Source organism: Podospora bellae-mahoneyi, chromosome 6 (genome assembly GCF_035222275.1).
Source record: "Podospora bellae-mahoneyi strain CBS 112042 chromosome 6, whole genome shotgun sequence".
Classification (NCBI taxonomy): domain Eukaryota; kingdom Fungi; phylum Ascomycota; class Sordariomycetes; order Sordariales; family Podosporaceae; genus Podospora; species Podospora bellae-mahoneyi.
Window position 1 is genome coordinate 668,676 of NC_085885.1, and position 22,424 is coordinate 691,099.

Genomic DNA, 22,424 nt, shown 5'->3' on the forward strand with positions numbered 1-22,424 from the left:
AGTTTCGTTCTTTCGTTTTTTTTTAATGTTGCATTGTGGAAGCTTTTCAAACTTGTGATATTTGTGCGATAGTAGGTGGTGTGTCTGGTGTGTGCAAATCAAGCCGAGGTAAGCAACTTGGTTGAACAAGAGGACACCGGCGGAACATGGTATCCTGATGCGTTTTATCACTAATACTTTTGTTTTCTCAGTCTCTCAGTTTCACTTTTTGACTTTCTATTCTCATTCTCACCCTCATTCTCATCAACCACCACCATAACCAACCGATAAAATGGCCACCCCAGGCAAAACCCTCTTCGCAATCCCCATCCCCCCTCTAAACCAACACCCCGGCGGGACCGTCACCGTCACCCTCCCCGCCCCGGCAGTGTACCTGTTAACCATCACCTCCCCCCCAGACAACCGCCTCACCACCGCTTCCTGCACCGCCATCCTTGACGCGTTGGACCTGATCGAATTCGGTGGTTACACCCCCGGCGTCGTCATCACAACTTCCGGCCTCCCCAAGTTCTTCTCCAACGGCCTCGACCTCGAGCACGCGCTTGGAACAGAAGGGTTCCTGCCCGGGGTGCTGTACAGACTTTTCAACCGGTACCTCACCTACCCCATGCCCACCATCGCCCTCCTCCCGGGCCACGCCTTCGCTGGAGGGCTAATGCTGGCTATGCACAACGACTATCGGGTCATGAATCCCGCCAAAGGGTTCGCGTGTGTGAATGAGTTGGAGTTTGGGGTTCCGCTCAAGGCTGCCATGTCCTCTATCTTCAGACTTAAGCTCCCTCCTGCGACCTATAGGGATTTGGTTCTTGAGGCGAAACGTTTCTCCGGGGAAGAGGGGGTCAAGGCAGGGTTGGTGGATAGAACGGGCGGGTTGGATCAGGCGCTGGAGTTGATAAAGGAGAGGAAGCTGACCAACAAGGCCAAGACGGGGATTTATGGGTTGCTAAAGGCCGAGATGTACAGGGAGTCGGTTGGGTTTTTGACGCAGGCGGGGTACGATAAAGAGGAGGAGAAGGACAGGTTGATGATTGAGGGGGAGGATAAGCGGAAGGACGGGGCCGAGGGGAAGTTGGGGTCTATCAAGCAGAAGGCCAAGTTGTGAGGGATGGGGAGAGAGAGAGAGAGAGAGAGAGAGAGAGAGAGAGAGAGAGAGAGAGAGAGAGAGAAGGGAGTGTTTTTAACAAAGGACATCAGCGAATGATTTACTATAGGTGTTGTATCTTTTTTTTTTCTTTTTTTTTTGGTCTACACTACTACATCTCTCTACCTGCGAAAGCAAAAACCGGCCGTCGCATAATTCATCAAACCAGACAGAACAAAAGACAGACACCAAACCCAGCCGGATCAGTAAATAAACAGAAATATCATCACAATCAAACACATTTCTCAAGACCACCACCTCAAAGAAACCCAGCGCCATCACAATATTCTTGCGCTGTGAACATTATTATAAAAAAAAAATCCAAGTTGAGAATTTCAGTTACAGAGAGACAAAAATAGAAATAAAAACGCCAAACAATGCAGGGTATGGTAACATACAACGCCGTATACTCCCTCCCCTCTTCCCTGCCTTGATTTACCTTGCCATAATGAAAAGGCCTTCCCTTGCCACTCTTAAAACGTACAACTCAAAACAGGTTGTGGTATACTCCGCCATGTACGGGCTTTGTTATTCTTCCCCCACGTCACTTCGCTCTCACTCACTAACGGACCCCTCATCATCGTAATCCTCCGGATATCCCATCGCTTCCCCATTTCCTGACGACACCAACCCCATCTGGGCCCTCGTGTCTCGCTGAATCTTGAGGAAGTACATCCTCAAGCTGTGCAAACCCCGCATGAACCCTCTGTCTGGCTCTCCGGGGTGCCTCGGTGGGCAGGCCTTGTCCTCCATCGGATCATACGGCGTGATGCAGTTGGCAAAGTCGGCAATCTTGAAGTCGATATCCCGCTTGCTCTTCTTCTGTCTCCTCGGGGCCTCCTCCGTGTCCGTCGCGAAATCAGTTGTTGAGTCGTCGATGGCTGCGGTTTCGTAGCCGTTGCTGGCGTCCGCCGAAGTGTCACCGTCGTAAAACATGAGCAGACTCGCCGCGTAGAACCGGTACCCCTTCAACCTGCCCACGATCACCTCCAGCTCATCCAGCTTCCGGAGAACAGTGGGAATATGTCGAAGAATACTGGCCGGGTCAACACCGTCATACAAAAACCGTGTCAGTGCACCCTGGAACTCTCCTCCCTTCTTCAGAGTCCGGCCGTAGTACTTGTCCCTAAAAACATAGCTCTGCGTCTGAACGTCCCACACCTGAAGCCCGCAGACCCTGACGCCCAGTTCGCGAGATGTGGTCTTGGCACACTTGCCTTTCTGCGATTGCTGCTTCTTGGGGTTCGCATCCACGCCATACTGCCGTGTGCCCATCTTCAGATCCATGATGCAAGGCCTCTTCATGCCTGCCGTCAAGTCCTCCAGGAGCAAAAAGTACTCAACGCGGGAGTCGCTCTGCGTTTGAGCCTCCTTGGGGTTGATAGGCCGGGGAATCTTCTTGAACTCGGAAGTTGGACTGGGGAGCGCTGAAGTGGCAGCCGAGGTGATGGCCGAGACAAAGGCATTGGGATGCTGAACTTCGCCACCCCCATTGATGGTCGCCTCAACTGGTTGTTCTGCTGGGGGGGTGGGAGCATTCGCTTTCACGGGAGTCTTGGGGTGGGGCACAATCTCGTCACGGCTACCCTTGTAGACAACCTCGTCCGCCTCTTCGAAATACTTCAGGTTGCCACGGTCGTCGCGGACATCGTCCGGCTTTCGACGCAGGCCCGTCCCAGAGTACCGGCGCTTCTTCTTAAGAGCTGCGGGCGACGATCCTCCGAAGATTTCAGGCTCTGGAGCACTAGTTCCCGTGACATCCTTGGGTGCACCCTCGTCCTCCTCGCCCTCTGCGTCGCAGAATGTGTCAATGTAACCGAGATCACTCTGTGTCTGCGCCAAGGAGCTTGCACTCAGTGTACGCTCAGCAGCCTCTCTGGCTGCCTGGGCCCTCTTCTCGTGAGACTCTGCCAGACTCGGATCTGATCCGGTCGGGCGAAGTGACTGCTGAAGGGTACGCCTCGGCATTGGACGCTGGTGTCCCTTGCGGTGCCGATGAATCGCAATCGGCTGCTTGAGGAAGGCATCATTGAAGACCTCATTCCGGAGTCTTTTGTTCACCGTGGTGGCGCCCCAGCTGTTGGCATGCCGGTCAGAAAGACTGGGGCGCGTCAGCGCAGTCTTGGTGGGTGTCACGGGTACATCTTGCGGCGCTGTCTCGCTGTGCGGAAGTGTTGATGCCGACGAACTCCTAAATCTTCCGCCCAGGCTTGGCGGACTCGGCAACGAGGGCTGGAGGAGACTTCGAGGCAGAATATGCTGATTGTCAACAAACGTAACTGTAGGAATCTGGCCTTGGTTGTTCTGCAGTGATTGACTGATCATTCTGGGGCGATCAGTGGGGGGGTCAGCTTCGTGAGAAGTCCGGCTTGTCCCGTTCGCCTTCGAGTCGTCATCTGGGTGATGACGGTCCACTGCATGATCATCTCTTTTCATGGTTGACTTGCGACGAGACTGTTTCTGAAATGTGACATTCAACACCCCAATATATCTAAACCCATTTGTTAGCAAAAATCCTGGATGCCTTGGACAGAATAGACATACCTCGGGAGGAAGGCAAGAAGATCGCGATGGTAGTGCTCAATCTTTTCGTAAAACTCATTTTCTCTGTTGTTCAGCTGCTTACAGACAGCTCGCTTGGAGAACCTCCACAGAGTGGTATGGCCGCCAACTTGATGCTTGTATGGAATCAGCTCAATGGCCTCTAGTGGCTGCGTGGGCTCCAGCTGATGGTCATGGACGGCTTCTTCATGATACTGGGAGACTGGACGGGACGGCTTGGCAGATACATCTCTGCTTTCAATAGCAGCCGCCGGGCCGGCAGGTTGAGTGATGTCTAGTTCAGGTGCTACACTAGAGCTTTGGGTAGGTTCAGACTTGAGTTTTCTGTCTATTGGCTCCCCATGTTCGTCAAACTCTGGCTCGTCAGCTTTGACAAGCCACGGATGAAAATCGTCATGTCGAGACTGGGTTCGTGCCGGCACACTCCTAGGGGGCGCACCAGGCACTGGGGCGTGCTCTGTTGGCTGTTCAGGGGGCGCTTGATGCGGGACGAACACTGCCGACGAGATCTTTTCCTCTCCCGACTCATCGCCCTCATCAACCGCACTATCCCCGCCTCCGGTGCTGGCATCCGACTCCCGTCGCAGTTCCAACCCGCCAGAGCATGGCTCAGTTGGCTCCACATGTTGTTGGTCATGGGCAGCAAGCTTGCAAGGCGACTTTGCTGGCTTCATAGGGCTGGCGTGAAGTGAGGTTTCCATGTGCTTGGAAATAAAATAATCTTCCGGGGCTTCTTCGATTGTGTCAACTGCGTCAGGCGTGCGCAGTCCGGCCGGGGTCGTCTTGGCCCGCGGTGGCCCTTTTGCCGTGGGAGTCTTGTCATCAAGATCACGAGTCTTGGTTTTATTGACATCGCCTTCTTTGAGTAGTCCTTCACCTTCATGGGCGATATCCCCTGTCTTCTCTCGATGGGTGGAAGGCCGGGTCTCTTTCCGTTTCACTTTCTCTTCCGGGAGACCTTCTTTAAAGAATCGCAGGCTGTGACTGGCTTTCCGACTGCGCGCATTCGGCTCGTGTCCGGCCAAGGCCTGGGTAATAGACTTTTCAACCTGACCGCTGTCCCCGTCACTGTCAATCTCTCCCGTTCCGATAGACCAGGCCTTCTCGGGCCCCAAAGACACCCTGTGCTCCGTCTTCCAAGTCCTGAGGACGGGCCGCTCTTCGATTGCAGTGTTCTCGTCGGCATGTCCATCGTACATGGCGGTAGGTGAGTCGGTGAAGAGGGCATGGCCGCTAGGTGTATCGGCAGCAAAGGTGTTGGCTCGATTGCCAAGGCGATTCTTGAAGTCCCCCTCTCGATCTTTGGTCTTGGCCAGAAACTCGCGGTGGCCGTTGAGCATTGAGTTGACCTCGCCAAGATCAATGTCCAGCCTGCCAAAAGCAGGTGGCGCCACCGTGGTGGCCACAGAGGTCAATGAAGGCATGGTCGGCTTTCGGGGAGAGACTCGCTGCGCTAGAACATCACCTTCTCCGTGATGCGACGGGCCATGACGGGGATCTCGAGGTTTGACGTCACGGTTCGAGGGAGGATGGTGTGAGGAGTCGACAGCGGACTGGCTGGCAGCGGTGGAGGAATCTATATGGGAAGATGAGGAATGTCGAGGGATGCCACGGGCTGTCGCGAGGGCTTGGGTCAGCAGGGAGGGGCCCTGTGGTCTCTGTAGAACGGCAGGACCCCGGGCATATTTAATCTGATCTGCATGGGTGGTGCCGTGCTGCGCTGCTGGTGTCGCTGGTGGTGGTGGTACCGTCGAGGATGTTGCTTCTTCTTGTGTTGCGGGAGGACCGGGGGCCGGACCGGGTGCAGGTGGAGGAGGGGGTGCGTCGGTATTAATAGAGTCGGGGCCGGGGTGAGGCGCAGACGACAAGGCGGGAGGGAGAGGGGGAGCAGGAGGGATGGCGGGCGGTGGGGGAGGAGGGGGAGGAGGAGCTGGTGGTGATGAAGAAGAGGAAGAAGAACAGGTACCGGTAGCCCTTTCGGGGCTCACCAGAGCAGCGGGTGCGGCATTTTCGGGTGGACAGGGCGAGTTGGACATGAGGTGAACATCTGGCGGTGGTGGTGGGGGAAGGGGAAAAAAAAGGTGGGAGGGAAGAATGGTCTGTCCGTCCAGGTCGTGGTTGATTTCTCTGTGTGGTCAGGGACGGGAAAGGTTTGGTGGTTTTCGGGAGACCTTACGCTACTCCGCTGGGCTGGGCTGGGCTGAGCTGATCCCCTGCCTGGTCAATTGGTAGTGGAGTGCGGACAGTAAAACGCTGGCACTGTGTGCTGGGAACCAGGCAAAGTCGCAAACGGCTGTTGGGGAGTGCAGAAGGTACCTGGCGGCATGTATTTTGGACAGAATAAAAAAAGAGAGAACTTTCAAATGATGTATCCTGTGCAGGCCTCTGACGCAAAGGCGGGAAAAGTGGCTATTTGTCTGTGGCGGATCCTATTCCACCGCTAGCGCCCTGGGCCCATCTCCATAGCAGGCATCGCCCTGAAGGCCCGAACTCGGCAGCACCCAGCCAGCAGCCAGCAGCCAGCACCACCACAGCACGTTTTCAGGACGCTCTTTGTTATAGGATATTTGTATTCGCCTGGGATGCCTATCCTCCATTCCTCCATCATTTATAACACCTCCAGGGTTACTTTGCGGAGTCGGTGTAGGTACTTCCTGAGAATGGTCTCTTTCTCTGACGTCGTTGTAGCACCCCCCCCAAACGTCCAAAGCTTCTTGCTCCTTCGAGAATGGCCTCATGCAGCTCTTCGGGTCCGCAACCCACGCGGTGCCTGCTTGGCCCGCATCTAGCCTACCTAGCAGTTGCTCACAAGGCAGTCCGGAACCCATCGCAGCGGTGCATCTGGCTGGGGCTCATTCTTCTACAATAAACACACGTGTAGAGATACCGACAGCTGTTTCCTTGCAACCCCTCTTCACCATCCAATCACTTACACACACTCTGCCCTCTACTACACCGCTTCCTAGTCACGACTTTGCAACACTGTTCAAAACATTGCAATTCATTGGCAGCTGTTACGCAATCGAATCTGGGACCAAGACTTCAGCAACTCGCAGATCCCCTCAGATAATGCTGAACCTCACGGCCCGGGCGGCCTCACAATCACCGACCTCGCATATCACTTATCATCCTGTGCTACCCTCCCACAGCAACCCACAGCACCTTACACCCAGCCGAGCCGATACACGGAGATAATAACATAAGTCTCATATCGCTAATCGCCTGACAGAACGACCATCATCCGTTAGATATACCCAGTGCCTATCACGTCCCGTCGTGCTCCGGCTCTGTGGATGGACGTGCGCCTTGCAACTTTGCCCGGCCATCTCGTCCCTACAAAAGCCTCGCAGCCCAAATGTCGGAAACGGCCAATCAAGCAGCAACGTGGGAAACGTGCTCTCCACCGGCCGCAAGACAAGCCCATAGATCCCAGTATTCTCTGTTGCATCTACAATCTACCGTTGATGCGCGGCGGCACAGTGTCCGCTTTTGCCGTCAGCCCAAGCCCCAGTCCGAACCTCCGTCGAAAGCCTCCGATCAACCTGTTTGGACCCGATTGATCCTGCCATCGAGATCTTGCCAAGATATATGTTTCACTTCATGTTTACGCCAGTATGTGGTGCCATGTTTCCATGGTAAGGCCTCGGGAAATCATCCAAAGGACTTCAAGTGAACCAAACCCCGTCGATATCTGGTCAATGAGGGAGGGGGATAATCACCAACGGCAGGTAGTCACTGAGGCTCTTAGTAGTCATACACTCCACCCCTCTTACTCCTATATGCAGAGCAAAACCCCATCGGCCATCCGGAACTCTTGATGATCTTGGCTTTGCCCTGCCTCCAGGACAGGCTTCGTTTCTTTGAAAGAAAAAAAACACCCCCCGAGGATACACCGCGTTCCACCGCAGACAAAACAGGAATTCCAGGAAGTCCTTTCTACCGAAAAAGCCCAAGTAACACGACAGGCAAGACATTTTCAGAATGTCTTATCTCGTCTCATTGGAGCAATAACCGAACGGACCCTTTCGTCCCTGAGGCTTGGGTCTCAGAATTGGAATTGTCCAACGAGATGTGCCGGATGGCCCATGTGCGCACCACACCACCACCACCACCACCACACGCCCACCAGCCTGTCAATCGTATCGTGGCGTTTTATCGGGTGCCATGTTGTGCAAGATGAGACATGCTTGCGCTTGCATGGCTAGATGCTGTATGTTTGAGATGGATCGACTGGGTGGGTGGACGGGGATGTTTTTTGGTGTCAAGGGGGGGGGGCGGTTGACCGCCGGTTGAGGTTTTCCTTGGTGATGTCTCGTATATTCAGGGACATTGAGGAAAACCAACGGGACGTCGTTGCTGAGCCATGTGTGAGTGCTTCGCAGCGTTAAGGTATGGGATATGGACAATGTCCATTCATGTCAGCCTGTTGCCGTCATCCTCAGCTCCTGGTTGTTTTCCACCTTATGGAGCAATACTCCGGACCAGTCTCAGCCCAACTCAACCCAATGCTACTATAGATTATCACTTCCAGAGTATGCGGGAGATCGACATGATCAAGGGTTCTTGTTTTGTAGATGTCGAGAAGGAAAGTCAGACCAACACGCCGAGATCGCCTCGACCCACTAGCCCCATCTGAACTGTTCACATATCCGTAACCACCGAGGTTAGACATTCTTCGTATTCTTGCCAAAGACATACAAAATCAAACCAACAAGGCCTTTAAAATAGTACCAATGCGTCAGTTGATATGCTGTTCAACTTTACACATCTCGCATTTTTCCGTGCTGACTCCCAAAACCGACCGACTCCCATGTTTACACCACTTATTCAACAGATAGGCTGTGAGCAACAACGTCAATAGACCCATCATACAAGACAGGAAGATGGGAAATATCGATGTGAACAAAAGGAGCGACCCGGTCAAGCAATCCACCAGAACACACTAGACATTGGTAAAGGCAATCTGTAATCCATCTTCTAAACCTATGCCTATCTACCCCAACCGTCATCTTCAATGTACATCCATCCCCAACACCAAAACAAAAAAAAAAGCCCTTTTCAACGTCATTCCCCCCCTTATTCTCAATCACCCATCCCTCCTCTTCTCACTCCCCATCCCCCCAACAAACCTCCTCTCCTCCCCCTCCCACCTCCTCCTCTCCACCTGCCCCCGTCCAACCCAAGCCCTCACAAACCTCCACGCCTCCCCGTCCGCCAGATTCCACGCCTCCACCGCCTCCTTGATCACCTTCCCCTCCCCGCTCAACCTCTCCTTCTTCTCCAGCACCACCTTCTTCACCTTCTCCAGCAGCGTCCGTTCCATCTCCAACTCCCTCTCCTCCGGCACCGCCCCGAATTTCGCGTCATGCATCGGCGGCAGCCCATTGTTATCCCCCCCTTCCTCATTAGGATACGAAGCCTCACTGGCAATCTCAAACCCAAAAATCCAGTCCAGGTCACTATCACTCAACGCGGCCATGTTTTCCGCCTGTAACCAAAGCGAAGAAGCAGACGTCGGTTCCGAGGCGACAATCTCCTTGAATTTGAGCACGCGCGCAGAGGCCGGGATGCCCTTGGGAGAGATGCCATTCGTGAGGTCGTAAATCCAGGGGTCGCGATCCGTGTGCCGCCTGATAAAAGGGATTGTCAGGTCCGAGTTGAGCGAGGAGAGAGTGAGCATCGTCAGCGGGTGGGGGACGGTGCCAATGGTGAAGATGCCACTGTCATTGACGTAGTGAGCCGGGGTGGTGACGCCGAGGGGCTTGGTGTCGTCGCACGGTGTGCATTTCTTCATGTTCGGGGGGCATGTGCTCGGCAACGGCGACTCGGGACAATGAGAGAGCCGCCGGGCGAGTTTGTACGCCGGTTTGATCAGATGGGTCGTGTGGTGAGGTAGCGGTTTGACGACCGAGATGCCTTTGAAATACGTATTCTGCCACGCGAGGTGAAGGTGGGCGTTGATAAGCCGGTTGAGCTTCTTCATCCCGGCGACCCTCGCAGCAGTAATCTCCTCCCCAATCTTGGAGTACTTTGTCTCGATATTCCTCGCCGAATAAAACGCCAACGCCTTCGGATTAGTATCAACACTAAACGGATCATCACTCTTCTCCTGAACCGTCCCCAACAGCCCCTTCACCACCCCAACATGCGGACTCCCCATCGCAAGCCTAATCGCCTTCTCCACCTCCCCCTTCGGCCCAACAAACAACCCATCATCCAACCCCTCCCACCTCGTCAGCGTCGGAAACTCCCCCCTCCTCAAATACCCAAGCAGAGCATCATCATGCCCCCCCATGGGAAACAACAGATAACTCGCCAGCAGGCCCCCCCCCATATTATCCCACGCCAACCACCTCATCAAATCCGTCCTCAACCCCTCCGTCATCCCCTCCACCTTCTGCAACTCCTCATACAGAGGGTTATTCATCGCCTCCGCCGGGCTCAAAATAGTAGGCTGAAACCCCTTCGCCCACCAAGCCCTCCTCCACGCAAGAAGCAACTGGCTCTCCACCTCCCTATCCCCTTTCCCCTTCTCCACGCTCGTGTCATAGTAGCAATAAATCGGGGTTCTCTTTCCCAGCACTGGCAGCACAGTCCTGTCCTCGTCAAGGGTAATCGAGCTGCTGAACGGCATGGTAAGCCACCTCCAATCCGAATACCACGACGACTCCCCATCGGTGTCATTCTTTTGCCTCTCCGGCTTGTGCGACGGCGGCTTAAACGGGTTCAGCTTCTTCAACCACGGACTTTTCAACGATTTGGGTATCCCGAATTTGTGCCCCCCCGCCTTCGGTTTCGAGTCCGTCGGTACGGTTGCCGCCACCTGGTCCCTGGGGAAGCTGAAGAGCAGGCTGAGCAGCGCAAACAGCCCCAGGCAGACAAATATCAGCGATACACGTCTCGATCCCAACCTGGGCACCGGCCGCCCAAACAAGACAAGTTGTCGAGGCATGATTCCGAAAGTGTTTAATTCATTCGAGGTTTTGGAAGCAAAAGTGTTGTTGTCGAGCCAAGCCCGTCGTAGGCTGGGTACAGTTGGTGGCAGGCAGAGGCGCAAACGAGCGGAAGGAAAGGTTGGTCAACCAACTAGAAGAAGGATACACATTGAAAGGCACAAGAGAGGTGAGTAGCAAAGGTGACAGAAAAGATTCAGTGCATTGCGCTGAGATAATCCGTATCCGCCCAACCTGGCCAACAGTTCGTTTGCAGTAGTAGTCGTCGTCGTCGTCGTCACCAATTCAGGAGGTTCTTGGGCAAGGTATCGATAAGAAAATCCAAGAAAACGCGGGCGCGACGTTGATTTAATTAACCAACAGGGGTTTCCACGCAAACCCCACACAGTGTACACATCCACAAACTTGGCATTGCCCCCTAAAGAAGCACAGGGTTAGGGTTTACTACTTTCTTCACAACAACATCAACTTTCCATTCAGTTCAAACCTAACAAATACAATGGGTATCATTCATTCCATCTCCCTAGCCAAATCCAACATCCTCTTCCTGAACCCCACACTCTCCTCCTCCTTCCTTCTAAACGCCACCATCAAATCCCTGTACTTTTGCTCCCAATCCACCGCCCCCCCTCCCCCTCCTGTCCCATCCTTCTTCTTCCTTTTCCAAGCCGCATGCATGACCTCCTCCTCCATACTGAAATCCCCCACCACGCTCCCATACCTAAGCTGCCAATGAGTCTTGTACCTCGTGCGATCCTCCAGTTCCGCCAACTTTACCACCTTTAAGCTTTTCCTCGGCATCAAATACCCCCCCCCAGCCAACGCACTGAGATTGATCAAAAAGTCCAAATGACTCGATGCCGTGGTCCGAAGCCGGTCGAGGACAGCCTGGGTAAAAGCCCAGGCCTCATCCCCGGAGCAGGCGGGGATTTTGTTGCCGTTGGCGTCGAACCATTCCGCGTTCATCAGGTCCGTCATGAAGAGGCCTTCGACTTCAGTCATGTTTGTTCTGTCCGCGGGGTCATACTGGGTGGGATTGGGTGCTGCTATCGGCGGTTGGTTGTTGGCAGTTGTCGGGTAACTCGCCACATGAACGGCTTGTGGTAGCAACTGCGGTTGTTGTTGTTGTTGTTGTTGTTGTTGTTGTTGTTGTTGTATTTGCTGCAGTTGTGCTTGTGATGAAGACTCGGTAGTAGTCTGCCCATTAATCATGACTACTGGTGCTGGTGGTGGTGTGGCAAGCCGCACCTCACCCCCTACCCTCTCTGGAACCTGCAGTGACAGCCTGCTTCTTTTTGCCGGCCTCGAGTGCACCGACTCTACCGGTGACGGGTGGACTGGTGATGCCTGAATCGGACTCGGCATCGCCACCACTGGCAGTGTTGTTGTGAGAGGAGACGCAGTCGGCACACCCCAGTTTTTGATTGACGTTCGCGGGAGCAGCACACCGCCATTTCCATTTGATGCGCTGCCGCCTTCTTCTGGATTGGGAGAGGCTGACTTGAAGCCGCCCGGGGTAGCTGGAAAGGCGGAAAACGGCCCCTCCATATTCACAGGACGACTGTTTGGAGGACGACCCCTGACTTTCCCGGTGCCGTTAGCCCCGCCCCTCCTCCACGCTGATGAGACAACTTTGGCTCCATGGCGTCTGTGAGCATTTCTTCTCGAAGAAGGTGTGATGGCAGATTGTGGCTCGTCTGCCCAAAACGAAGCTCTGGACGACGGTGTGATGGCAGAGTGAGGGTACGCCGTCATTGGTGTCGCTGTCAACGGTGTTTGGACAAGATCGTGGGCAAACGTGGCGCCGGATGGGTTGAGCCTCGTTGGGTCTGGGGGAGGGGGAAACACAAAGACGCTTTCTCTTCGCGCGCCGGTAAGAGGCTCCGCCATCCAGGCACCGCCATTCTCGCCTTCATCCACCCGAGGTGATGGTCGCTGTGAGGGTGACTTTCCCAGGTCATCCTCCCCAGGTCTCCTCCGGCCCCTCTTGGGCTTGATGTGTGGCAACAAGGCCCGTAACGCCATGTCATCCTCGGCCAAGACCCCTTCCCTGTCCAGCTCTGCAATCGGGACATTCTCGTCCGGTATCTCGGTCCAGTAGGGCGACCCTCTCTCCATGAGATACTCAAAGAAGGCATCCACATGCATCGACTTCATCCATCGTTTTAGTCTGGCGGCGTACTGCTGAATCTTCTGGCCGCTCTCGCCCTCACCCGGCGGGTCAACCCCCAGCTTGATAGCCAACTCGGCCCATGTCTTGAGCTGTTTGGTGTCGAACTGTTTGATGAGATCAAACAAAAGAGATGCGCTGAAGCTCTTGCCGCCGCTTTTGGGGAGGGCGCGAAACGCTTCCCGGAGAGCGGTCGTGTCTGTCCCAGGTGGCACACAGGGGTTGCAGTGAAGAATAAAATCGACATAAGCATCCTCGATATTAGCTGCGTTGACCTGTCTACCTGGCAATGGAGGGCGTGTTGCTGAGGGAGACAGAGTTGAAGTTGCCGATGGTGATGCCTCTTCTGAAGGGGGCAGGATGTCTGCGGGGGACTCGGTCGAGTCTTCGGTCGTTGCCATTGTATGATCCATGATGTATGTGTCCAAACCTCTCAGTTCATGGCTGAGATTGTAGGGATGCGTCCACAATATCAACTTGACAGGCCTTCTTCGCGGCGCATTCTCGATGCGACGTACTCCAATGCAGCAGCTGTTGTACTGAGCCTCCAGACTGCTGCAGAGTTGGAGGGGCTAATCAAATCAAAACAACAGCCTCATCTGCGCCTTGGGATGAAACCAAACGACAAGATGGATATCTGAGATGGAGGCAGATCAAGAGAATAAATGGCACAAAAAAAAATCAAAAATGGGAATTAATGAGCTTACTCGCCACAAGTCACAGCTCTTGCTCACTCACGAGGGCTCTGTCGAGGAAAGTGAGAGTGAGAGGTGTTCTTGATGGAGATTGATGGCGTCGTGGTTCAAACGGACAGGGGCAAGCACCTTCAGCCCACCCGTCCCACCACAACCCCCCATTGGGATTGGCGTCGAGCGCAACGGGTCTGAAAATAGAATTGCCAAGGCTGGGGAATTGAGCAAGAAACACTGTGAGGGGCACTGTGGTTTTCTCTGTTGAACACACACACACACACACAGTCGTCACATGCAGCTGCCATTGGGGGGGCCGTTTCTCCCGGCAGTTGTGTGAGATGAAGCATGCATATCAACAACACCAGGTAAGGTACGAAGTACGGGTGGTGGTAAGCTGTGGCAGCTCAGGTTTGGGAGCAGAGTGAGACTGGAAGCTTGCGCCTTTGAGAGGGATATTAATTTTGGGTCTGTGGATTGAGAGCGCGCAAATGATGACTCGGTAGTTTGCGTCTGGTCGAGAGGGGTTGAATGAAGCGCCAGTGAGGCTGGAGAGTGAAGATAGATAGGTAAGAGTGCAATGTTTGTCCATGATCATTGAAGACAGAATTCTGCATGAGAATGTCATCAAACAACCCGTCAGGCGCCTCTCTTTTCCAAATGCCGAATCGGGTATAAAAAGGAAAAAAGAACCCGGGCTCTCAAGCTTTCACATGATTCCCTCTCCCCCGGGCCGGCATGGGAGCGGCAGTGACGTCGCCATCGTCCGGGTTAAGCCGCCGCGCATTACCCCAGCTCGACACTTGTTAGCGTCCCGCATTTGATCGGACCTCGGCAGCCACTACACTATTCATACCTGACCACGAGGGAACAGGAATGAATGCCTTCACTAGTAAAACTGACTGTTTGTCTTATAAACCAAACCTGCCCATCCATCTGCCACCCTTCGCGCCGCCTGTGATTGCTTCTCTTTGTTCTCTTTTGCATACCCAAGCTACACCATCGCGCATAGCATCGCGACCTCTCTCTCTTTTCCCTTTTGATACCCTCACGCACCCTCACCACCCTCACCACCACCACCATGTCCGCCCAATCCAAGCCCGTCCTCCCGCAAAACGACAATGTCGCCCACGCCCTCGCCGGCGCCGGAGGTGGCATCCTCTCCATGGCCCTGACGTATGTTCTCCGTCCCACCTCTCCCCATCCCATCACTAACCTCTTCCCCCCTCCTCTCCCAAAAAAATAGTTACCCCCTAATAACTCTCTCCACCCGCGCCCAAGTCGAATCCAAGCGCCCCGGCTCTGAAACCGCCTTCCTCGCCGCCGTCCAAAAAATCGTCGCCCGCGAAGGCGTATCGGGCCTCTACTCGGGCCTCTCCTCCGCCCTCTTCGGCATCTCCGTCACAAACTTTGTCTACTACTACTGGTACGAATGGACCCGCGCCTTCTTCGAAGCCGCCGCGGAAAAGTCGGGTCGCGCCTCCAAGAAGCTCACCACCGTCGAGTCCATGATCGCCGGCGCCATCGCCGGCTCCGCCACCGTTATTCTGACGAACCCCATCTGGGTCGTCAACACGCGCATGACCACCCGCAAGGCTGCCGCCACCGAAGATGGGGAAAAGAAAGATGACCTCGAGGCGCAAAAGGCGCGGAACAAGAAGCCGAGCACCATCGGGACGTTGTTGGCGTTGTTGAAGAAGGAGGGGCCGCAGGCGTTGTTTAGCGGGGTGGTGCCCGCTTTGGTGTTGGTTATCAACCCCATTTTGCAGTACACGCTGTTTGAACAGATGAAGAATGCGGTGGAGAAGAAGAGGAGGATTACTCCCGGGGTTGCGTTTGTGCTGGGCGCGTTGGGCAAGTTGTTTGCTACTACGGTTACGTACCCTTACATCACCGTCAAGAGCCAGATGCACGTCGAGGGGGGCAAGAAGGAGGGTGTTACTGAGGCGTTGAAGAGGGTGGTGAGGGAGGAGGGGTATGCTGGGCTTTACAAGGGTGAGTTATATGCCATGAGGATCATATGGAACACGTTATAACGGCGGCTAACCGTGAAAATTAGGCATCGGTCCCAAGGTGAGCCAGAGCGTCATCACTGCTGCCTGCTTGTTCGCGCTCAAGGATGTGCTCTACGAGTACTCCGTTCGCCTCAGAGGCTCCATGGCGAGAAAGGCTCTTGCCTAAATTCGAGACTGGACAGAGAGCCTTTGGCATATGAAATCGATAACGAATTGACATACATGGACAGAATACTTGGTTGCAAAACCATTTTGGAACAGATATCACCATCTGCGGATGACACCTGCAAGAGGGGCTGTTGACAGCGCCTTGTTGAGAGGCGAGGGATTTGTACATATATTTGAAGACTACGTGTAACGCTACCATTAGTGCAAGAAAAGAGACGCCGTTCGAAACCTTTTGATCATTTCGTTCCCGCCCAAGTCTGTCTTGCATCAAGCCTCATCAATTTCCTCTATCGTAGGAACAACCCACCACTCATGCCCCCCCTCCACCGCCTTGCCAATCTCAACCTTGAGTCCCAACTCCTTGTCCCCCTTTTTATCCTCCCCCCTCTCCTCCAGTCTCCTCTTCAAAACCTCCACCACCACCGCAGCCCTATCAACCGCCACAGTCTGCCCCTTCACCCCCCCAACCCACCTCTCAAAACACCCCACGCTAAAACTATCCTTCTCGCTCAGCCTCTCCATAACCTCCAGCCCCCTACTCGCCTGCTCCAAGCTCAGACTCGCATCATCCAGTAACCTCCCCGTCTCCACCTGCCGCCTATCCGTCGCAGCCCTGTACACCTCCCAACTGGGCAGCTCCGGCATCCCAATCGCCGCAAAAGGCTTCATCCGCACATCATACCTCATCTCATCAGTACTGTACGGCCTCGGCGGCGCCACCACCAACCCCAACCTCCCCAACGCAGCATACAAGTTCGACAACGCATCCGCCATCTCCCAGGTGATAGCCGCATCCAAACTAGTCTGATACAAATACTGCCTCGACTTATTAAACGCCGCCTCCTGCCCCGCCGACGGGCTAGCAGCCTGCTGCCCAGCCTCCCTGTGCTTGGTAAAAAAGCTGATCCGATCCACCAACCTCGCTCGGGATCTAGCCAGCTCGGATAGGTACCAGTACATTCCCCCCAGCTCGTCGGGCGCATAAATCTCCAGCTCGAACCCCAGCTGCACAATCCACTCCATCAGTCGCAACTTGTACAGATACGCCCAGCTCGACAAGGGGAGGGAATACGTCGGTCCTACCCCCCCGCCCTCATCTCCCGTAGGCGGGTACACCAGCGGCGTCTCCTCGATTTGGTGCTGCAGCAGCTGATCAATCTGCTCAGCGTCCAGCTGGACCGTTTCCCAGTCTTGGATCGAGTGGCAGAGCGTTCGTCTGATTCGGCAGCGGTTCTGGCAAAAGGCACGGAAGATGTCGAGGTAGGATTGGGCGGCGCGCTGGCGGAAGGTTTCCATTTGGTGGGCGAGGGCGTATCGCCAGTGGTGGGGGGCTTCGACGAGGTCGTTGGCTGGGTCGAGGAGTTTGCTTGCCGGGAGGACGACCAGACTCAAGTCATCGTCGATGACGTGGCGGATGGAGAGCTTGCCGAGAATGATCATATCTTTGAACAAAAAGGACTGGAGCAAAGTGCGGATGTAGACGAGGGGTTGGGGTTTTTGGGATTGGAACGTCATGACAAAGTTCTGCTGGCGTCAATATCCAAGTAGGTTGAAGGGGTCAAAAGGGGTAAACTCACCAATAAACTTTGCGAATCGTGATAATTCAGCACATTCAACACATCAATCCCGTCCGCAAACAACTTCTTGAAGTGCTTGTACGTCTCCTCCGTGCTCAGCTTTACTATCGGCCTCGGCGGCATCGTACTCGCCAATCTCCTCTGAATCTTTGTGCTGAACGCCTCCGGTACCGGTGTCCCCAGATGTCTGGACTTGTAAATCATTTCCCACACAGCCTCCATCTGCGTCCATGGCAGGCTCAACGAATCAGGGTTACTCCTCAGCACAGACAGCTCTATCGCCCTCAAGAAGGCCGTCCGTAGTTCCAGCCTGAACCCCAACGCTTGCGCAAGCTGATCGCCAATCGTATGCCGAACGCTATGCACCAACCTCCGCGCAGCCATGAGCTCCTCGTTGATCTCGTCCAATTCAAACGAATCCAAGAGTGAGCGATGGTAAGTATTGGTGACGAAATCCTCTTCCTGTCCACAATTGTCAGCCACCCGCCCATTCCCTATCTCCCACATTCTCAACCCCCCCAAAAAAAATAAAACTCACCTCATAATAATGCTCAAACTTGATCCGATCATTAATATACCAACAACACTTCACTACCCCCAAACAATAAGCCCTCAGCACAACATGCATCGTCTCACCCTCCCCCACTGCTTTCCCCCTAATAAAATCCGCATCCCCCAAAACCATCGGCTCCGGCTCCAGCATCCGATCAATATACACATTCGTCAACAACGTCTGCGAAAGAGGATACCCCTGATACCAAGCCATCTCAAGACAAAACATCTGGTCAATAATCCCAATCACCTCCCCCGGACTCAACACCTTCGTCACATCATAATCCTCATCCAGGCTCTCCCCGGGAGCAAGACAGCCGCTGTCCATCTTTGGGTCCATGATCTATTTATTTTTTTGTTAGCCCTCCCCCCCACACTTGTCTCCCCTGCTCAAGAACGCACCTCTAAAGCGCCCACACTCTCAAACAAACTGAAAAACCCATCCTTGACTAATTCGCCCAGTTCCAACGCTGTCACTGTCAGCACTCCTTCTCGTGATATTTCATTCATAAAAGGAAAACTCACCCCCAGCAGCAGCTCTAAACTTCGACGTCACGTCAAACGCCACGATCCCTTGCTGATCACCACCCCCCATGATAAAGTCCGGTGGTGGTGGTGGTGGCGGTGGTAGTAGCTCCTCCTCGTAAGGCTGATATCCCTGACCCTGCTGCGCTCCAAAATCCCCAAACCCAAACAACCCTCCTCCTGCTGCTGCGTGGTGATGGTGAAAAGGTTGTTGCTGGGGGGTGTTGTTTGGTGGGGTTGTTGTCGTGCTGGTGGTGGTGGGGTTGAGGGATAAGTCGTCTAGTTCTACCCATTGTCCATCAGTAAATCCGCTTTACCAGATTAAAGGAGAAAAACGGACAGACATATACCTACTTCTGGTAAGATTCTCCGGTTCAGAGTCTGATGTGTTGCTCATTGCGTGGGTTGTTGTCAAGCGTTAAAGTGAAGGTGGGAAATAAATCCTCTGGATGGGATGGATGGAATGCAAAGAAGGCACAGAGAAGTATGACTGGGGCCTCTCTGCCTGACTGCTTGCTGTAAGTTGATCCAGTGAAAATTGTAGCCTTCCTTTACATGGAGAAAAAAAAAAAAAGACAAGGCCCTGAAAAATGATAAAAAGGCAACGGATTTTTAGTTAGTTAGGTCTTGCGTCGTTAATGGCGTATAACTTGCAGTTTGCGTCTACCCTGACTGTTGGGAGTAATGGTGCAGTATGAGGTGAGTGAGTGAGCTGTGGTGGTGGTGGTGTGCTAAAAGGCGGGTGAGTGGGTGGATATGCTTGGGGCGCTTGACCACCCCTCTCTCCCATGGAACTGGGTTTGCTATCTGCTGCGGATGCCCAGACTTCCATACAAGTTTGACATAGGTAATGGAACGATACCCTCTGAATTGCAGAGTACATATAATCTAAGAAATTCTCTTGTAGTCTGCTGAAGAATGAGCTTTATGGGATTGGTGCTTGTAACATCACACCAAACAACAACAGTGACATAAACCTTCCATCCACCACCTTGATAGCTTCATAGGTCCAGGTATTTTTGCATTCCCCCCTTCACCCAACTATGATACAAGGCTCCAACCGGTCGGGCAGCGCAGTGCTTCCCATCTCTCGCTCCCAAAAGAACCGCACACAGCACCTCCCCAAACCCCGTCTATACCATTGCCGTAGTGTGTCGAGTGTTGCGCTCCATCCCATTCGGCGATTCCAACCCCCCTACACCGACTCCTTTCAAGCCATTATCAATGTCGGGAATTTACTGGCCACCCTGAGCAGCACTCTCAACAGCAGCCGCAGCGTTAGCCTGCTCAAGGTTCTTAAGCTCGCCCTGCTTTCCGTTCTGTCCTCCCCCCCCAGTACCAATCAGCTATCCAACCCCTCTCGTTTCAACTCCTCAAGATGTGTGTGTGTACTCACCGACCACTTCGCAAACCTAATCTCAGAAACACCTCTGCGCTCAGCAGCAAGTCTCTTCTCCTCCTTCAAGCTGCGGCGCACAACCCGGGAGGCAACGGCCAGGTAGCGGTTGTAGCTATTTGTTGCCCCAGTCAGCACAAATGTGTTCCCCATCTCCCTTTCCCAATCCAATTCCATCTCCAATCCCTCAATCTCGGTCGTTGTCGTCCACATTCCCCCCTCCAGCTCCCTCCCCCACCGTCCCTCCCCAATTGATCACAAAAAAAAAAACGACTCACGTAAGGCCAGCGGCTTTCCACGCAAAGGTCATTTTGGCGATTTGTTACGTTGAGACGTCGAGAAAGTAAAGTAATCAGTCGGTCGGCGTGGATGCGGAATGGGTTGTCGAGAAGGTACAGGCGAGCGGATTAATGGACCTGAAAAGCTCCAACAAGCAATCAACCAAGCTGGTTCGTCGGGTGCAAACCGAGAAGCTCCGCCGCCCGCCCCTCCCCTACCCGAGCTCCGGGTCACGTGATGGCCTTTTACATCATCTCATCACTACAACCACACAGCACAATGTATGAGTTGTCTGTCGTAAAAGGGAGGCATCGTATATACCATGTTCACAAGTCATATACAAAAGAAACATATTCACGGAAGCTTCAGTTTTAAACCAAATTTCAACCACCCCTCTCAAGTGCCCCTCCTTTCTTTTCTTTCTCTCCCATCTCTCAGGCGGGTATGTTAACAGTACAGGGCTTCTCTTTCTCAATCACACATCTCTCTAACCTCACCACCCTCACTCCAATGTATACTCTTCCCCAGCCTCCCCAGCTTGATTCGTAGGTCAGAGAACAAGGTAGGAAAGCGGGTTTTAAGTCTAGTGGTCACTATATGCACAAAAGGGTACCAATGCCGCAAGTCTACCAAACGGCAAACACCGAAGGACTGTTATACAGATTCTCTTTTCCAGTTCCGTTTTCGTGATCCCCGGATGTCAAATTTCTGCAACACCGCCGTTCCCGTTTATACCTGAAGGCCGAGGTCCTCAGCGAAGGGGAGCACGTGGAGGTCACCAACCGACGCCACCGAAGCCTTGCCCTCGAGGAGAGCTTTGGCAGCCTGTGAAAAGAGTTAGCAATACATCCAAAACCAGATTTATGAGAGGAAAACCTACAGCCTTGAGCTTGTCACCGGTAACAGACTCGAAAGCCTTGAGAGTCTCGGCAACCTTGAGGGGAGAGCCGCCGTGGATCAGGTTGGCACCGGCGTGGACGATGCCAACACCGCCAACCTCGCTGCCGGAAAGGAGAGTGAACTTGGCCTTGGCAATAGCCTTGACCAAAACCTCCTGGGAGACACCGCTCTCAGCAACGCCCTTGAGCGCCTTGACGGCAGCCTCGGCAGTCTTCTTGACGGCCGCGGACTGGCCGTTGATCTGGATGGCGAGGAGACCAGCATCAGAGTAGGCGTAGTTGGTGGCCTTGGCCTGGGCACCGGGGGCGGCAGCCTGGGACAGGAGGGAGAAGCCGGGAGACCACTTGATGGTGGACTCGCCGCCGAGGAGACCGGCAAGGACGGCAGTCTCGGGGCTGCTGGCACCGAGGGAGGCACCGGGGAAAGCGATAACAACCGAGTTCTGGCCGACGGCGGAGATGCGCTGCTCACCACCGTGGTACTTGGAGGCGACGTTGTTGAGGGAGCCGGAGCCCTGGGCCGGGACGGTCTTGAAGAAGGGCTCGATCCACTTCTGGAGGCCGTGCTCGCTGGCACCGTCGGAGACAACGGCGATGTTGGACTTGGAGTAGACAGCGGCGGCGAAGTCGGCAACGGCCTGCTCGTTCAGGTAGGAGTCGATGGGTGTGCTTGGGGTGGGATAGAGAGGGGCACCGAGGCCAGAGTGGAAAGCGACGGCGTGGGCGGCATCGAGGGCAAGGGCGGAGGCGTCCACCTTGGCCTGCTTCTGGTGAATGATATCCTTAACCTCCTCGTGGAACTCGTGAGCTGTTCAACCGTGTCAACAAAGTTGTTCCCTAGTCCAACCAAAAAGTCTATATTATAACGCACTGGTGTACCGCGTCTGCGAGACGACCTCGGCAAGGAGCTCGGTGAAGTAGGGGAGGTCCTCGCGGAGGAAGCTGGCTTGCAGCACAAGGGCCTCGCGGGTGTGGTAAGCAGTCAATTGACCGCCGAGGAGCTCGGCCTCACGGGTGATGCGGAGAGCAGAGCGCTTGTTGGTGTTCTGGAGGCCCAATACAAATTAGCTCATCGATGTCCCTGCCTTGCTGAATCGCGCCCCATGGCCACCACCACACCACTTGTCTCGTCCAAAAAAACCAAAAAAAAGGGGCCAACCTGCCTTGTAGGCAAACTCCTCCAGTCCAACCGTCAGTCCGGGGAGGGGCTCGTATCGGGTGCCGGCCTTTGCGACGACGGCGAGGCGGGTGGTCGGGCCATTGTCGTCTCGGGAAGCAACCTTGACGCCGGCGATGGTAGTGGGCTCGTACGAGGCCTTGGGTGAGGCAGCAGCAGCGAAACCGCGGGCTCCCTGGCGCCCGAGGGCCAGCTTGCTGCCTCTCGACAGAGCCGATCTGCAGATCATGGTTGGGAGGGAGGGGTTGTCGTCAATTGACACTGATAGAGGTTCGCCGCAGCTTCGTGAAGGGAGCTGTGATACCAACAGCTAGTTCCGAA

The 22,424-nt window shown here is 54.4% G+C and overlaps 8 protein-coding genes across 8 annotated transcripts; 2 read left to right on the forward strand and 6 right to left on the reverse strand.

Moving 5' to 3' along the window:
• Nucleotides 1-271: 271 nt before the first annotated feature.
• QC761_604650 (uncharacterized protein) lies at nt 272-1,102 on the forward strand (the record flags this gene model as incomplete). Its single annotated transcript, XM_062880915.1, has 1 exon — nt 272-1,102. One exon carries the CDS (start codon nt 272-274, stop codon nt 1,100-1,102), a length of 831 nt encoding a protein of 276 aa, XP_062729147.1.
• Nucleotides 1,103-1,179: 77 nt separating this feature from the next.
• On the reverse strand, nt 1,180-6,109 carry KCS1 (inositol polyphosphate kinase kcs1). Its single transcript, XM_062880916.1, has 2 exons — nt 3,686-6,109; nt 1,180-3,632 (listed from the first exon to the last, which is right to left on the reverse strand). The coding sequence occupies exons 1-2, from the start codon at nt 5,737-5,739 to the stop codon at nt 1,697-1,699; spliced, it is 3,990 nt and encodes a 1,329-aa protein (XP_062729148.1). The 5' UTR covers nt 5,740-6,109; the 3' UTR covers nt 1,180-1,696.
• Nucleotides 6,110-8,789: 2,680 nt separating this feature from the next.
• On the reverse strand, nt 8,790-10,655 carry QC761_604670 (uncharacterized protein; the record flags this gene model as incomplete). Its single annotated transcript, XM_062880917.1, has 1 exon — nt 8,790-10,655. The coding sequence occupies one exon, from the start codon at nt 10,653-10,655 to the stop codon at nt 8,790-8,792; it is 1,866 nt and encodes a 621-aa protein (XP_062729149.1).
• Nucleotides 10,656-11,166: 511 nt separating this feature from the next.
• Nucleotides 11,167-13,239, reverse strand: QC761_604680 (uncharacterized protein; the record flags this gene model as incomplete). Its single annotated transcript, XM_062880918.1, has 1 exon — nt 11,167-13,239. The coding sequence occupies one exon, from the start codon at nt 13,237-13,239 to the stop codon at nt 11,167-11,169; it is 2,073 nt and encodes a 690-aa protein (XP_062729150.1).
• A 908-nt stretch (nt 13,240-14,147) lies between these two features.
• Nucleotides 14,148-15,949, forward strand: QC761_604690 (uncharacterized protein). The gene is made up of 3 exons (XM_062880919.1): nt 14,148-14,691; nt 14,762-15,510; nt 15,575-15,949. Exons 1-3 carry the CDS (start codon nt 14,597-14,599, stop codon nt 15,694-15,696), a joined length of 966 nt encoding a protein of 321 aa, XP_062729151.1. The 5' UTR covers nt 14,148-14,596; the 3' UTR covers nt 15,697-15,949.
• Nucleotides 15,950-15,965: 16 nt separating this feature from the next.
• On the reverse strand, nt 15,966-19,073 carry MAK10 (N-alpha-acetyltransferase, non-catalitic subunit; the record flags this gene model as incomplete). The annotated part of the gene is made up of 6 exons (XM_062880920.1): nt 18,707-19,073; nt 18,353-18,637; nt 18,230-18,303; nt 17,814-18,170; nt 17,276-17,737; nt 15,966-17,225 (listed from the first exon to the last, which is right to left on the reverse strand). The coding sequence occupies exons 1-6, from the start codon at nt 18,747-18,749 to the stop codon at nt 15,966-15,968; spliced, it is 2,481 nt and encodes an 826-aa protein (XP_062729152.1). The 5' UTR covers nt 18,750-19,073.
• Nucleotides 19,074-19,154: 81 nt separating this feature from the next.
• On the reverse strand, nt 19,155-20,206 carry QC761_604720 (uncharacterized protein). Its single transcript, XM_062880921.1, has 3 exons — nt 20,027-20,206; nt 19,749-19,863; nt 19,155-19,671 (listed from the first exon to the last, which is right to left on the reverse strand). The coding sequence occupies exons 1-3, from the start codon at nt 20,056-20,058 to the stop codon at nt 19,588-19,590; spliced, it is 231 nt and encodes a 76-aa protein (XP_062729153.1). The 5' UTR covers nt 20,059-20,206; the 3' UTR covers nt 19,155-19,587.
• A 550-nt stretch (nt 20,207-20,756) lies between these two features.
• Nucleotides 20,757-22,332, reverse strand: QCR2 (ubiquinol-cytochrome c reductase core subunit 1; the record flags this gene model as incomplete). Its single annotated transcript, XM_062880922.1, has 4 exons — nt 20,757-20,852; nt 20,908-21,734; nt 21,798-21,972; nt 22,066-22,332. 4 exons carry the CDS (start codon nt 22,330-22,332, stop codon nt 20,757-20,759), a joined length of 1,365 nt encoding a protein of 454 aa, XP_062729154.1.
• Between the last annotated feature and the right edge of the window lie 92 nt (nt 22,333-22,424).

Coding starts and splice junctions, on each gene's coding strand:
- KCS1 (XM_062880916.1), bottom strand. CDS start 5,739: ATGTCCAACTCGCCCTGTCCACCCGAAAATGCCGCACCCGCTGCTCTG. Junction 3,633..3,685: donor CTTCTTGCCTTCCTCCCGAG/GTATGTCTATTC, acceptor AAATGGGTTTAG/ATATATTGGGGTGTTGAATG.
- QC761_604690 (XM_062880919.1), top strand. CDS start 14,597: ATGTCCGCCCAATCCAAGCCCGTCCTCCCGCAAAACGACAATGTCGCC. Junction 14,692..14,761: donor ATCCTCTCCATGGCCCTGAC/GTATGTTCTCCG, acceptor CCAAAAAAATAG/TTACCCCCTAATAACTCTCT. Junction 15,511..15,574: donor GTATGCTGGGCTTTACAAGG/GTGAGTTATATG, acceptor CGTGAAAATTAG/GCATCGGTCCCAAGGTGAGC.
- QC761_604720 (XM_062880921.1), bottom strand. CDS start 20,058: ATGACCTTTGCGTGGAAAGCCGCTGGCCTTAC. Junction 19,864..20,026: donor TGGAAAGCCGCTGGCCTTAC/GTGAGTCGTTTT, acceptor GGCAACAAATAG/CTACAACCGCTACCTGGCCG. Junction 19,672..19,748: donor TTAGGTTTGCGAAGTGGTCG/GTGAGTACACAC, acceptor GGGGGAGGACAG/AACGGAAAGCAGGGCGAGCT.